The sequence below is a fragment of the Danio rerio genome, chromosome 13, assembly GCF_049306965.1.
Source record: "Danio rerio strain Tuebingen ecotype United States chromosome 13, GRCz12tu, whole genome shotgun sequence".
NCBI lineage: Eukaryota > Metazoa > Chordata > Actinopteri > Cypriniformes > Danionidae > Danio > Danio rerio.
In genome coordinates, this window is record NC_133188.1 from 32,685,317 (window position 1) to 32,698,337 (window position 13,021).

General features: G+C 31.0%; 1 protein-coding gene across 2 annotated transcripts in view; it reads left to right on the forward strand.

The window, feature by feature from the left end:
* Nucleotides 1–13,021, forward strand: part of parga (poly (ADP-ribose) glycohydrolase a) — a 55,966-nt gene that overhangs the window by 4,759 nt on the left and 38,186 nt on the right. The window contains exons 4-7 of one of the 2 annotated variants that reach the window (XM_073921012.1): nucleotides 1,254–1,386; nucleotides 1,943–2,065; nucleotides 3,363–3,443; nucleotides 3,697–3,820. Coding sequence is in view for 1 of the 2 variants with exons in the window: in XM_682449.7 (XP_687541.4) it covers nucleotides 1,254–1,386; nucleotides 1,943–2,065; nucleotides 3,363–3,443; nucleotides 3,697–3,771 (412 nt within the window). In the remaining variant the exon portion in view is untranslated. The remainder of the gene's footprint in view (nucleotides 1–1,253; nucleotides 1,387–1,942; nucleotides 2,066–3,362; nucleotides 3,444–3,696; nucleotides 3,821–13,021) is intronic. The other variant, XM_682449.7, reaches the window with a different exon arrangement.

A 13,021-nucleotide genomic window follows, 5' to 3' on the forward strand; every position in this document is an offset into this window, starting at 1 on the left:
AGAACTTGGAAATATGTTATACTTAGAAGAACTGAGATTCACACTAATTTACAAATTGTCCATTTGTAGCAAGAGAGGTCGGGTTTTGAGTTCCTTTTTGTAATAAGCTAAATTCACCGTCAGTACTTCCAAGAGAACTTTGATATATGGTCCATCTCTTTCTTGTAAGGAATTAGACAGAACTGTATGTATAAAGGTTTTTTCAACGGAAAAGAAAATAAAGTACTGTGAAAAATGTACTTACTACTACTGTTGCTGATAACGTTAAATGTATAAATCTAAAATTTTTTTTTTATAAAATTCATGTTTATTTTTAGTCTCATTTTCAATAAATAATTCAGTTATTCTCTCAAAAAAACTTGATGCTAGATGGATCATTTTTGAAGAATTATTCAGTGGCATCTTTTGATGACTGATTGTCGCCATCTATTGGTTGAATATTGTGATAGCTGCCTACAACTTTCACTTTTGAGCATATAATGGAGATTCTAATCTTTACCATAAACATCAGTGGATTCATCTAAATTATAAACTGTTATCCCAGTATTTCTGTGTTATTTGACTGTAACTTCATAACTAACTCAAAAGATTAAAAATGAATCACTTTCTTTTTTTTGTGTTTTTCATACACCGATTTGAGTGCAGCGATTCGAAGGATTAATAAACATATGCAAATCACTATCATTTTTAATTTATATTGCGTGGCTGTTGAGATTCCCATCTTTTAATAATTAATCAGGCAGCTTACACTAATGCATTAATGCAGGCTAAACAAGTAGTGGCAGAAAACACCTTTAATAACCTAAGAACCCATACTTGATACATTTAAAATGCAGTTTACTTTTGTTTATTGCTCAAGTCTTCAGTATCACATGATCCTTCAGAAATTATTCATACATGAATATGCTTGTTAATAAATCTTCACTATGTTACTTTTCTTATGTTGATAATAATAAAATAATAATAAGTATTGGTATTAGTTGTTGTATTAGTAGTATCTTAAGTGTTTAAAATGTTTATCTGAATAATCTAAATGTGCTTGTGAAATTAAATATTTAGTATCACTTGCAGTATCACATGTTAAATTATGAACATTACATCTAATTTATATTCATCCTTACCAAATATTAAATCATTTAATTAATTAGTATCACTCACCCCTTAATGTGTAGTTAAACTGTTGCATGGGCACTTCTGTAAGTGTAACCTAAATTATAATAAAGCAAATAACCTAATTTGTTGATTCCGTCCAGTGAGCAAGTGCCGGCGGAACAGGAGGAACCGGATTGGCGCGGGACCCCAATAGAGAATCTAAGGAGAATGCCAAAGTGTGGACAGACCCTGCCGCACCTCAGGGCAACAGACAATCACAGAGTCCTCATCAGGGTAAGACACGCTAACAGCTCAGTCTCCACACTGTGATGTTCTCAGCCAGAGCCTCAGGGTCTCCTGTCAGATTGAGTCTAATGCTGCTCTGGAGGTCCAAGCAGCTCTACGCTTCACCCACATCACATACAATTCAGTGTCTTGATGTTTTATTCAAAGAATTTGGACTGAAGTGGATGGATTGTACTTAAAATGTCGCTACTGATAAAAAAATGTTTGGTAACAGTTTATTTTTTAGTGTCTTTATACACATGATCCATTTACCTACAATAGTCATAATAGAAAAAGAAGTGATATGTTGGAAAATTACATGCAACAAACCATAAACATGACTTTCATTGCAGTCCTAAAAGTAAGTACATGTAGTAGTAGTAGTATTATTACTCATTTCTTAGATTTGTAGGTGCATGGTAACAAGGACACTATAAAATAAACAAAATAAGTACAAACTATTGGTTAAATTGTATGCAAGTGTTTGAGTGTGTAACATTTTTTATGATGATAAATATATAAAAAATATTTATATGATATATGATATGTGGAATTACATTTATAGACAGATCTACTTAAAGAAGGTCAAGTCCCTGTTCCTTATCCGACCAAATTCAGAGATTCTTGGGATGATATGAACGTAAAGATGCCTTGTTCAGAAAAGAACATGTTCCCTATGGAGAATGAGGTAATGTCTGCTGTTAAGTTAATGCTTGCCTGAAAATAATTTGAATGGAGATTGTACATGGTCTTGGTTAAGTTTGTGAGAGTAAATTTATGTTGAGTTTTATGAGAATTTTGTATACATACGTATATACAGTGCTCAGCATAAATAAGCGCATCCCATTTTAAAAATGATCATTAATAAAGTAAGTAAAATATTGAAAAAAAAAAATTCAAACTACAAAATTTCAAAAAAGTTTATACATATTTTTTGTTTCTCTTAATTTTTGCCATTTTTTATTCAATATTATTCCCTAACATAAATTTATATCTATATATATGCAATATATATTGCAATTGGAATACAGTTTCACAAGTTGAATAACTCTATTTGGCAGTTTTCTGGTGAGTATTCAGGTACAGTAATAACCAATTCTTACTTTGTATTGTCTTCTTTTCTAGTCCAAATGTTGAGAAAATTCTTTGATCAAGTAAAAATATTGTATTGTATTGTATTACCCAAAATTAAGAGTTTTATTTTTTAAAACAAGCAAAATGGTTTGCCATTAGAGTAAGTAAAATAATCTTGTTTTCACTTTGAAATGAAGATATTTGGACTAAAAACAAGACAAAAAAGAAAACCTTTTGTAGAGCATCCTGTAGAAAATATTAATTTAAATGAAAGATTTGTGAGGGGTGTGTTCATATTGGCTGAGCACTGTAGAATTTTATAGAAATATTTAAATTAAAATGCATGTTTAATTTATGCTTATCAAGGCTGTATTAAATTTTTTAAAAGTTAGTCATTAAAGTTTCAAGTGTCAAGTGATTATTTGACCTATTCATATAATACACAAGATTGGAGTTAGTGAGATTTTATTAAGGTTTTTAAGACATTTTAAAGAAGTTTTTTTGTTGTTTTTAAATATTACAGTAATGTAGAAAATGTGTGATTTTTGATCCTTAGTCAAATATGTTGATTTGCTGTTTAATAATCTTTTTTTTTTTTATCAATGTTGAAAACAGTGCTGCTTACTATTTTTGTGTTAACTACAGAAACTTTTGGTAGTTTTTTTTTTGTGTACTGTACTGTATGTTTTACATTAAATGCTCAAATTGCAGCATTTATAGAAACCCTTCGTAAGAATATATATTTCTTGGGTTACTTTTAATCTATTAAAATGCATCATTGCTAAATATATATATATATATATAATAATATAATATAATAAAAATATTTAATTATTTCAAAAAACTCTTACTGAACCCAAACTTTTAAACATAATTGTGTGTATCATGTGAAAATGATGTCTGTTTTTCAGGATGGAAGTGGAGTGCAAAGTCGGTGGGAGTTGATTCGTTCTGCTTTGGAAGGAGAATGCAAAAGTTCACTTGACATTAGGGTAGGTTTTATTTAATCTCTTGAGACATTTATGAAATGCATGTCAAAAGGTATAGGTCTAAACGTAAAAGTTGTGCTGAATGAACAAGAGATGAATCTATCCAGAGGGTGGCAGAATTGCTCTGTGCTATTTTCTTCCTTGCTTAAGCTCTTGTAAATAAAAAAAATTTAGTATTCATTTACTTTCATATTTAATTGCCAGTATTTTTTTGTTATTTATACATATTTATTTATATTTTGAATAAACCTTACAGGATGCAATATTGAGTTACAACACAGCGCATGCTAAACGATGGGACTTCACAGCTTTGAACGTCCTCTGCACTGAGGTAAGAAATATGTTGTTTTATTTTTGTTACAAGAACACTATATACTTTAGTATAAAATAGAGATGCCTACATTTATGTTCGTGTCCAATGGATTTGTGCTGCTTTTTCATCATGTGTTAATTTGCGAAACATTTGACTTATCCCATCTGGATGTAGTTCAAAGCATCCCAAATATTGTGCATGCAGATGGTTGATTTGCATTTGATAGTTTCATTAGTGCAAATGAAATCAGAACGTAATAAATTAAATCAACTTACACGAAACACTAATGAGTTTAAAAAAACTCTACATGCAAAAACAATAAGTCATTTTCAGGGCCAAATAGCCTCTTCAGACATTTTTTTGGTATTTCTGATAGCAAAAAAATCTCCAGATGTATGTACTGTATAATAATGTTGGCAGTATAGTAAATAAAAACTTAAAACATTAAATTAAAAAATAATGACTTTTTAACTTTAGGTTTAAAATGCAAATTTAATTGGATCCATTTGTTTGGCAAATAAAGCAAGTCTCTCATACAGTATATTACTTTACAAACTGTATTGTAAGTAAATCATATGCACATTTGCATATTAGTTAATAGCATTAAAGCTAAAGCTATATTAACCTATTATTTAACAGCAGAATTTACGTTACATATCCAAAGCTTGTGAAAACAAACATATAAAGCACACGTTAGTGCTTTTAATTTATAGTAGGTTATTTATGAAGAAATGTATCAGTATTGTAGGCCTATATGACATGGGCCTGTTGGTTAGAACGTTTCTGCAGTGTTTTGAATGTATCAAATTGTAAAAGTAGACTTTAAAAAAATAAATAAACAATATCCTACTTATTAATAATAATAACAATAATAATAAATTAATAATATTAATAATTATTATTATTATTAAGTAGAATTCTTTTCTTTTCTTAAATAATGGCCTATTGTAAATTACAACCATTAGCATAACGATTTATACAATTAATTTATAAGATTAGAGTGTTAATGTACTATGTTGATTTGCTGTTTAATAAATGTTTCTTGTTATTAATGTTGAAAACAGTGCTGCTTACTATTTTTGTGTAAACTACAGGACCTTTTTGTATCATTTACTTTGTGTACTGGACTGTATGTTTTAAAATAATGTTCAAATAGCAGCATTTATAGAAATCCTTGGTTAGATTATACATATCTTCACTGTCACTTTTAGTCTATTAAAATACATAATTGCTAAATAAAGTAAAATAAAAATGCATTAAATAAAAACATATTTATAAAAGAACATTTCTGCAGTGGTTTGAATGGGTCAAATTATAAAAGTAAAGTTAAAAAAATAAATAAACAATATCCTATTTAATAATAATAATTATTATTATTATTATTAATATAACAATAACAACAACAACAATAATAACAATGATAGCAATAATAATTATAAATTAATAAGAAGAATTATTATTGTTATTATAAAATAGGATTTTTTCTTAATTAATGGCCTACTGTAACTTACAACCATTAGCCTAATGATTTATATGATTCATATATGAGATAAGGGTGTTAATATGTTAGTCTGCTATGTTTTTTTGCAGCTCAATAAATGTACAGTTAACTAAATCTACTGTTAACTGAGAGGTTTTTATGTTTTAGAATAGAATATGGCATATTCTCAATAATATTTGTAACAGAAACATTGACCCTATATGTACTGTTTACATACAGTTGATGTCAGAATTATTAGCCCCCCTGTTTATTTTTTCCCCAATTTCTGTTTAACGGAGTGAAGATTTTTTTCAACACATTTCTAAACATAATAGTTTTAATAACTAATTTCTAATAACTGATTTATTTTATCTTTGTCGTGATTACAGTAAATAATATTTGACTAGATATTTTTAAAGACACTTCTATACAGCTTAAAGTGACATTTAAAGGCTTAACTAGGTTAACTAGAGGGCAAGTTATTGTTTATTGTTTGTTTGTTCTGTAGACTATTGAAAAAAAATAAAAAGGGGTTTAAAGGGGCCAATAACTTTGTCCTTAAAATGGTTTGTAAAAAATTAAAAACTACTTTTATTTTAGCCAAAATAAAACAAGTAAGATTTTCTCCAGATGAAAAAAATATTATCAGACATACTGTAAAAATTTCCTTGCTTGGTTAAACATCATTTGGGAAATATTTAAAAAAAAATAAAATAAAAATCAAAGGGGGGCTAATAATTCTGACTTTAACTGTATGTTTCAATTAATTTGGAAAGCGAGTGCATGTTTTTATCAAACTAATATTGAACTTTTTTTTAATTGCGTGTGCGTGTAAAACAATATATTTTGCACAAAAAAGTATGGGGTTTTTCTCTAAAGTAGTTGTTACTCCACCCCGTTTAGAGCGTCATTATAGACATTTTACGTTGTAACTAACATGGTTCAAATGATGGATATGCAGCAAAGCAGCTATGGTTTTGGAAAACACTCATCACTACATTGTTCTTTTCTCAATCGATGCATCATACTATGATAGTTTAGCCACGAGTTATGTTGCTGTTTGGGAAACACACCCCAGGTTAACAGCATTACATGCTTGCACAATAAAACAGTATTCATCAAAAAAAGGTCAAAATGAATTGTGTTGTGCACTGATCCTACTATAATCCAGTTAATAAATATATTAAATGGCCCTGATTGGTTACATTTGATTACATAATGCATTTTGGCCAACTATTTCATAACCGCAGCTGCCATAAAATGAAGTCTCTAATGTTGTGGTGCTAATGAAACATAAAGTCTTTGTGATGTGTCACGGGTGCGAGCAGAAGGCCCCATGATACTAAATATGTTTCATCATTGTTCAGTCAGACTGGTTTGAATTTACTGGCGCACTTAAGGCATTACACTCTTCAGTCAAATAGAGGAAGCAGGTTAAGCCTCCAAGTGGATGCGCACCAAGCCGTCCGCGTCTGCCCCTTCTGCTGCCTCGTCCCCGGGGGTCTCTTTGCATCCAGCAGTAGTCAATTAAGACAGAGGTGGGCACTCAGCATAACGAGCAGCAGCTGGCAGAGGAAGGCCAGGGAGACGAGGGTCCTGTTTACTGCAAATAAACACACTCAACAGATGGGCCACGCTCTTCCACATAGCCAGAAGCTGCTCTTAATGGTGGCTCTGATAGGGAGGTGACTTAAGAATGCTTGAGGTTGAGTGCTCTTATTTCATAAAGGTCTTGATTTAAAATTGGGCTCAGTGGCGGTTTTGTGGGGTCTGGGGTAATCATTTAGCACCTTTAGGTGAACCATGAGAGTATGGATGAGACAAAAAATTGGGAATTAGACTTGGTGTAGTCATACTTATGTTCAGTTGTTTTTACTTAACAAAATTGAGTTTTGCAACCAAATGTGCAGCAAATTGTTCGAAATAAGAACTTTTGAGAATTCAGAATAGCTAATTTTTTATATACTTTTTAATGCCAAGATATTGAGTTTCAGATTAAATTATGATTTTAAACAAAAGAGAAACAGATTAGATATTCCATTTTGAGTTTTTGTGTTCTCGAATTAATAAAGATATGTTTTATTTATACTTGGTATACTTGTAGTTATTATCCTTGGTGTGAACAGACCTTAGAGAAAGCTGGTCTTGAATGTAATGTTTTTTTTTTTTTTTTTTTTTTTTTTAAGAATTATTAGTATTATTATACATTTCAACTTGCACTAACATCATGGGAAGTGTTTATTAATCAGATAGGATCAGTACACCCTTCAGTTTGTAAAAAAGTTAAAACATTAATAATAAAAATGTAGATGTAGACATATAAAGCTGTAAATAATGTATTTATTAATTTTCAAATAGACTCTAAGACAAGGACAAAAAAAGAGGAGAAAAAATAATAAAAACATTAACATACATATTCATACTTCACCAACCATCACCAATTTAGACCTAAATTAAGACCAATTATTCAAACCATCTCATATTTCTGGAGGTGTACAGCCATGTGTAACAAATCCAGATCCCATCTCCCATGACACATTCAACATTTTGCTGTGTGGATTAAATAATCCAGCGGTATATTCAAGTATAACCCATTGCCATAATAACTTTGTAGGAGCTTTATCTGTTATCCAATTCAGAAAAATGCGTTTTCATGCACAAAATGTTATACACTTGCTGTTTTTGTTTTTTTGGCTGATAGTAATGTCACTATATAACATACAACATACGTTTTAGATCACAGCTAATATTAATAGATAAAATACCATTATTTAGGTTAAAGTTAAGTAAGGTACACAAGGTTAACTGTGGAAACATTTTTTTGTGGGGCAAAATGTAAACAAATCCACAAAATTGAGATTTTCTCTAATGCTTGTATTCCAGTCAGTCACATATATTCACCTCATTGACTAATAGAATGCTTTGAAAGTGACTCCTGTGCAAGCTTTGCTTTATACAAACTGCACTTTTAAGGCTAGATGGTGAACATTTTTGGTTTGTTTGTTTCTGTGTTTTATAAATTTTAATGTACCTTTATTTCTGACAATGGCATGCTTACAGGAGAAGGGTCTTGCTGCAGACCGAAGGTTGCCGGTATATTACCTCTACATGTCTCATAAGTAGGGATGAGTTTGAGATCTATCGCCTTCTGAAAATCTGAAAAACTTTCTTTCCAAAACCACAATACATTTCCTGGGTTCCCACTGGCCATGGAATGTAGGGAATAGCATGGAATTTTAAAAAGTCTATTTCAGTAATCAAGAAATTTTCATTTTCTTATTGTTATTTTTAGTCGCTCAGTATTTAGCACTATCACCTCACAGCAAGAAGGTCGCTGGTTCGAGTCCCGGCTGGGTCAGTTGGTATTTCAGTGTGGGGTTTGCATGTTCGCGTGGATTTCCCCCACAGTCCAAAGACATGCACTATAAGGGAATTGAAAAAACTAAATTGGCTGTAGTGTATGTGTGTGTGAATGTGAGAGTGTATAGGAGTTTCTCAGTACTGAGTTGCAGGTAGAAGGGCATGCGTTGTGTAAAACATATGCTGAATTCGTTGGCAGTTCATTCCGATGTGGACTAAAATGAATGAATGAATTACCTAAAATTTTTTTCTATACCGTTTTTTATATATCATGTTGTTTCACACCTATTTTTATGGTAAGTCTAGAACTAACCCCTGATTCACATGGCGCGTCATTGTCAATGCTTGATGATTGTCAATGCCATAGTAGCGTCAGCCAATAAATTTGAACCGCAATTGGCTAAAGCAGTGAAAAAAATTATTCAAAGATGATTCCATAGATTTACTAAATGTTTTTTTTTTTTAAAGTTAAGTGGTTGTAAACAAATTATTTGGGTTGAATTCAAGCCAACAAATGAATATAAACATTACTAAATTTAATTTGTTTAAATAACACATACATTTTTTGCAACAGTTTTGCAGACATCATTTTCTTTGGTGTGTCTAAGCTCGGGTATTTAAATAAAGCGAACGTGCCAGGGAATTACTTGTCGTCAAAATGACCACTTTAAAAAAAGTAGATGATAAAAAAGGTAAGATTGTAAAGCTGCTATTAAGCTATAAAACATCGCAGAGGGAGCACTTCATGCCCACACAAAATATAGTTCCTTAGATTTCTCTCAAGACTGGGGTAAATTATCCATCGTAGCTAAAACCATTTTAGTATTATGTTATTTTAAACATTTTTATTGTTTATTATTAATAAACATGTGCGCCAGCAGCCTTTTCTGTTCATTGGATGTCATGGCAAATTTAACTTTTTAATCCATGGTAGCCAGGAATTTGATATTTATCTATAATATAAAGGGCACCCTGCATTTCATACATGTACAGCTGCTGGTGTGGTAATTGTATTAGTCCTCAGTACTTGGGACTTTCCCAAGGGTACTATGATGGAAGTCTTTGAACTGCACCGCATAGGTCGCATCTTAGATTAATAGTCAGAAGCCATTTCTGCATTACAGTGCTCTTCTTATTTATGGCTCCGGTCATGACGTCAGAATGTCCCCTCCTTACTTAAGATGATTTGATAAAATAATCTCAGACCGGTGTAAATCAATAGCTGTCTGTGACTTTTTATGGCTGTATCAAATTTAATTAGCCGCAGCCATTAAATCTATAAGAGAGCCAATCAAAGCCATTAGCAAAGTGCACTGTGTTCTAATGAAGCATGCTCGAGTGGAGCGGCTCCTTAAACTGTCCACTTAAGAGCCTGAGCTGGTTCTGTGCTCTTTGGCTCAGTCAGATGCAATGCAATCTGTACCTGTGCTTCCATCATTTTATTAAAGTAAAAAAAAAAAAAAAACTGTTTTCGTAAGCATACGTAAGCCCTTCAGGGTCATCACTATTAATGAAATGCATAAATGATAAGATAAGCTCTTTTGCATTGAGGATTCTATATGTTTTGATGTAGATATGAATTAATGTTGTGTCTTTTTCAGTGCTTGCAGCTGTTTTTAATATGCTGCTGATAACACATACATCCCTTGTGTATTGTTAACATGTTAGTGTGATTGAATATTATGGTATTATGTGCATCTTTGTGGTGTATATGTACATGATATGCTTTCCTAAATATATGCAAGAACGACCGGCCTTGTTTTCCCTAGATCATCAATAGAGGGCACTGGTATGTCAGTTTGGAAATCTGGCTATTGATTTTCAGTTTGTGATTAAATGAAACATCACTGAACAGCAGTCAGTTAATAGCTGTAAGAGGCTTCGGAAGCGTTCATGCCAAATATGTGCTGTGGTAAACTGACAAATCAAATGTTAGGATTTTTTACAGCATAATATAGAGCAACAAGACCATATCAGGGTATAAAATCATCTTAACACACTGCTCCTGCATCTGCTTTGTTTTTTGTGAATGAAACAAAATATCAGTGCAGGCTTGACATCAAAGAGAGAGAGAAAGAGAGAGAGAGTTAGAGTTTAGTCTGATTTTTTAATTTATTTAGGTATTTTTTTATTTATTATTCTAACTATTATTATTTTATATTTTTGCTACTAATATTTACTGTGTTTACTATGTTTTTATGCATGTTCTTTTTAATTTAAAGTTTATAAATGCTTTGGCAATATAACATTTGTCATGCCAATAAAGCAATTATTGAATTGAGAGAGAGAGAGAGATGCTATAGATATTATTGTTTTCATTTTATTATTGTTTGCATATATGAGTATTTTCTATAGCAATAGTAAAACTATGTTTAAACTCTATAAAATGGCTCACTTATTCATATGCAATCTTAACTTTGTTAATATAAACAAGTAGTAATAATGCAATTTATATTATATATTTATAAATTGTATGTAATCTTGACATGAAATGTACAAGTTTTGTGTAATAGAACCAGGAATCATCAAAGCGTGCATGGGTTTCCTCCGGGTGCTCCAGTTTCCCCCACAGTCCAAAGTCATGCGCTATAGGTGAATAGAATAAACTAAATTGGCCGTAGTGTATGTGTATGAATGAGCTTGTATGGATGTTTCCCAGCACTGGGTTGCAGCTGGAAAGGCATTTGCTGTGTAAAACATATGCTGGATAAGTTGGCGGTTCATTCTGCTGTGGCCAGTCGAAACTAACTTTTAAAATAAATTTCTATAAATATATTTTTAAAAAATCAATGTATACAAATAAATTATTAATTACTTAATTTAGTCAGATTAAAGTTGGATGAAAACTATACATAAATTAATTACGGGTTAGGGCTACAGTATTGGGAAAAAATCATTACTGTCTGTTATTGTTCTTCATATTGTAATTATGAGCATTATTGTTGCCTAATAAAATTTGTTAAACGTGACTACACATGCAAAACATTACTGATAATCTATCAAAACTATACAACCCCCCGTTATAAATATTGAAATGAACCCTGCACTCATGTATTCAGCTATTTAATCTTTATGAGACGTTTAGGAATATGCCGAATTTAGTATGTGAGTGTGTTCTCTCAACTCTGGTATTCTTATGTCTCTGATTGGCTACTGCATTTATAAGTACAACTGAATCCTGTGTGATTGGTTATAAGGCTCAGCAATAAAAAAAGTGAACCTAATGCAACATTTGAAGATCTAAATGCATGCCAATTTGCAGATTTCTTTATTCCTTTTTGCATGTCTTTTTTTTATGCAGCAGTCAAATAAAAGATTAATGTGGATTTAATTGTACATCTATCCAAAATATGGGGGGTATTTTTGTTTACTTTGGTGACATATTTGTGGCAAGTTCAGGTTAATTTTCAACATTTTGAATTTACATGTTTGTAGTTGTCCATTGGCTAGATATATTATTTCTAAGTGAATGCTGAAGTACACAAATCGTTACCATGGAGGATCTATCTGTGTTCTGAATGATTTTGAGAGATTGAGCTTCAAAGTTTTTGCATTCCATATAGCAAATAGCATGTGTGTAACATTTTTTTTTAAAATAAAATGTCCTAAAATGTAAACAACTTATTAAAAAAAACATCCTATAATTTAAATAAGATGTCATTTCGTAAGATTTTGTCAATAACCCTTTTTTTGACAAAAATGTCAGATAGAGCCTTATAATTCTAAGGTGACGAAATGTCTATGATAAGGATTAACATAGAGTAAATCATATGTTAAAAGTAGCATGATTCTTTATCACTTACATTGATACACCAGTCACTGCAGATATGTATTTTAAATAAAAGTTTTTAAAAAATGCTGATTTATCCAGTAATGACAAAAGTGAAGATGCTGAATCATTTATTTGTTTGTTTGTTCATTAAATCATTGATTTAAAATGACAATAATACATGTAATTGAATTGTACTTAAGAACAATTAATACATTTTCAAAACCAGTAGTAGCATAAATAACTTTTTTATTTAGTTATAGTTTATTGTACATTCTGTGAGAATAACCATCTTGAATTTTTTCTCCAAAATAGAATAGTTATACCTTTCATACCTTTCAGTGACACTTGAAGGCATGAGTGGACATAGTGTAAAATGTATGGTGAAACAAGCATGTTTCTTTAATTAATCTCATTATCTGTGTTTTGTTTTAATTCAAATTGAAGAGTAGAAATCATAATAATTCTCAATAATGTGATTTCATTTAAATGGATTCACAAACATTCAGTAATTCAATATGCATTGTTTATGTTTTGTTTGCTTGGGATGTAACACCAGCTCGTAACTATAAGATGTGCAAATAGAAATTCTCTCTGACTTCTTTAAATTGTATCTGTTACTGCAGGACTCCAATAATTGTCACAAAGTTGAGTGGCTG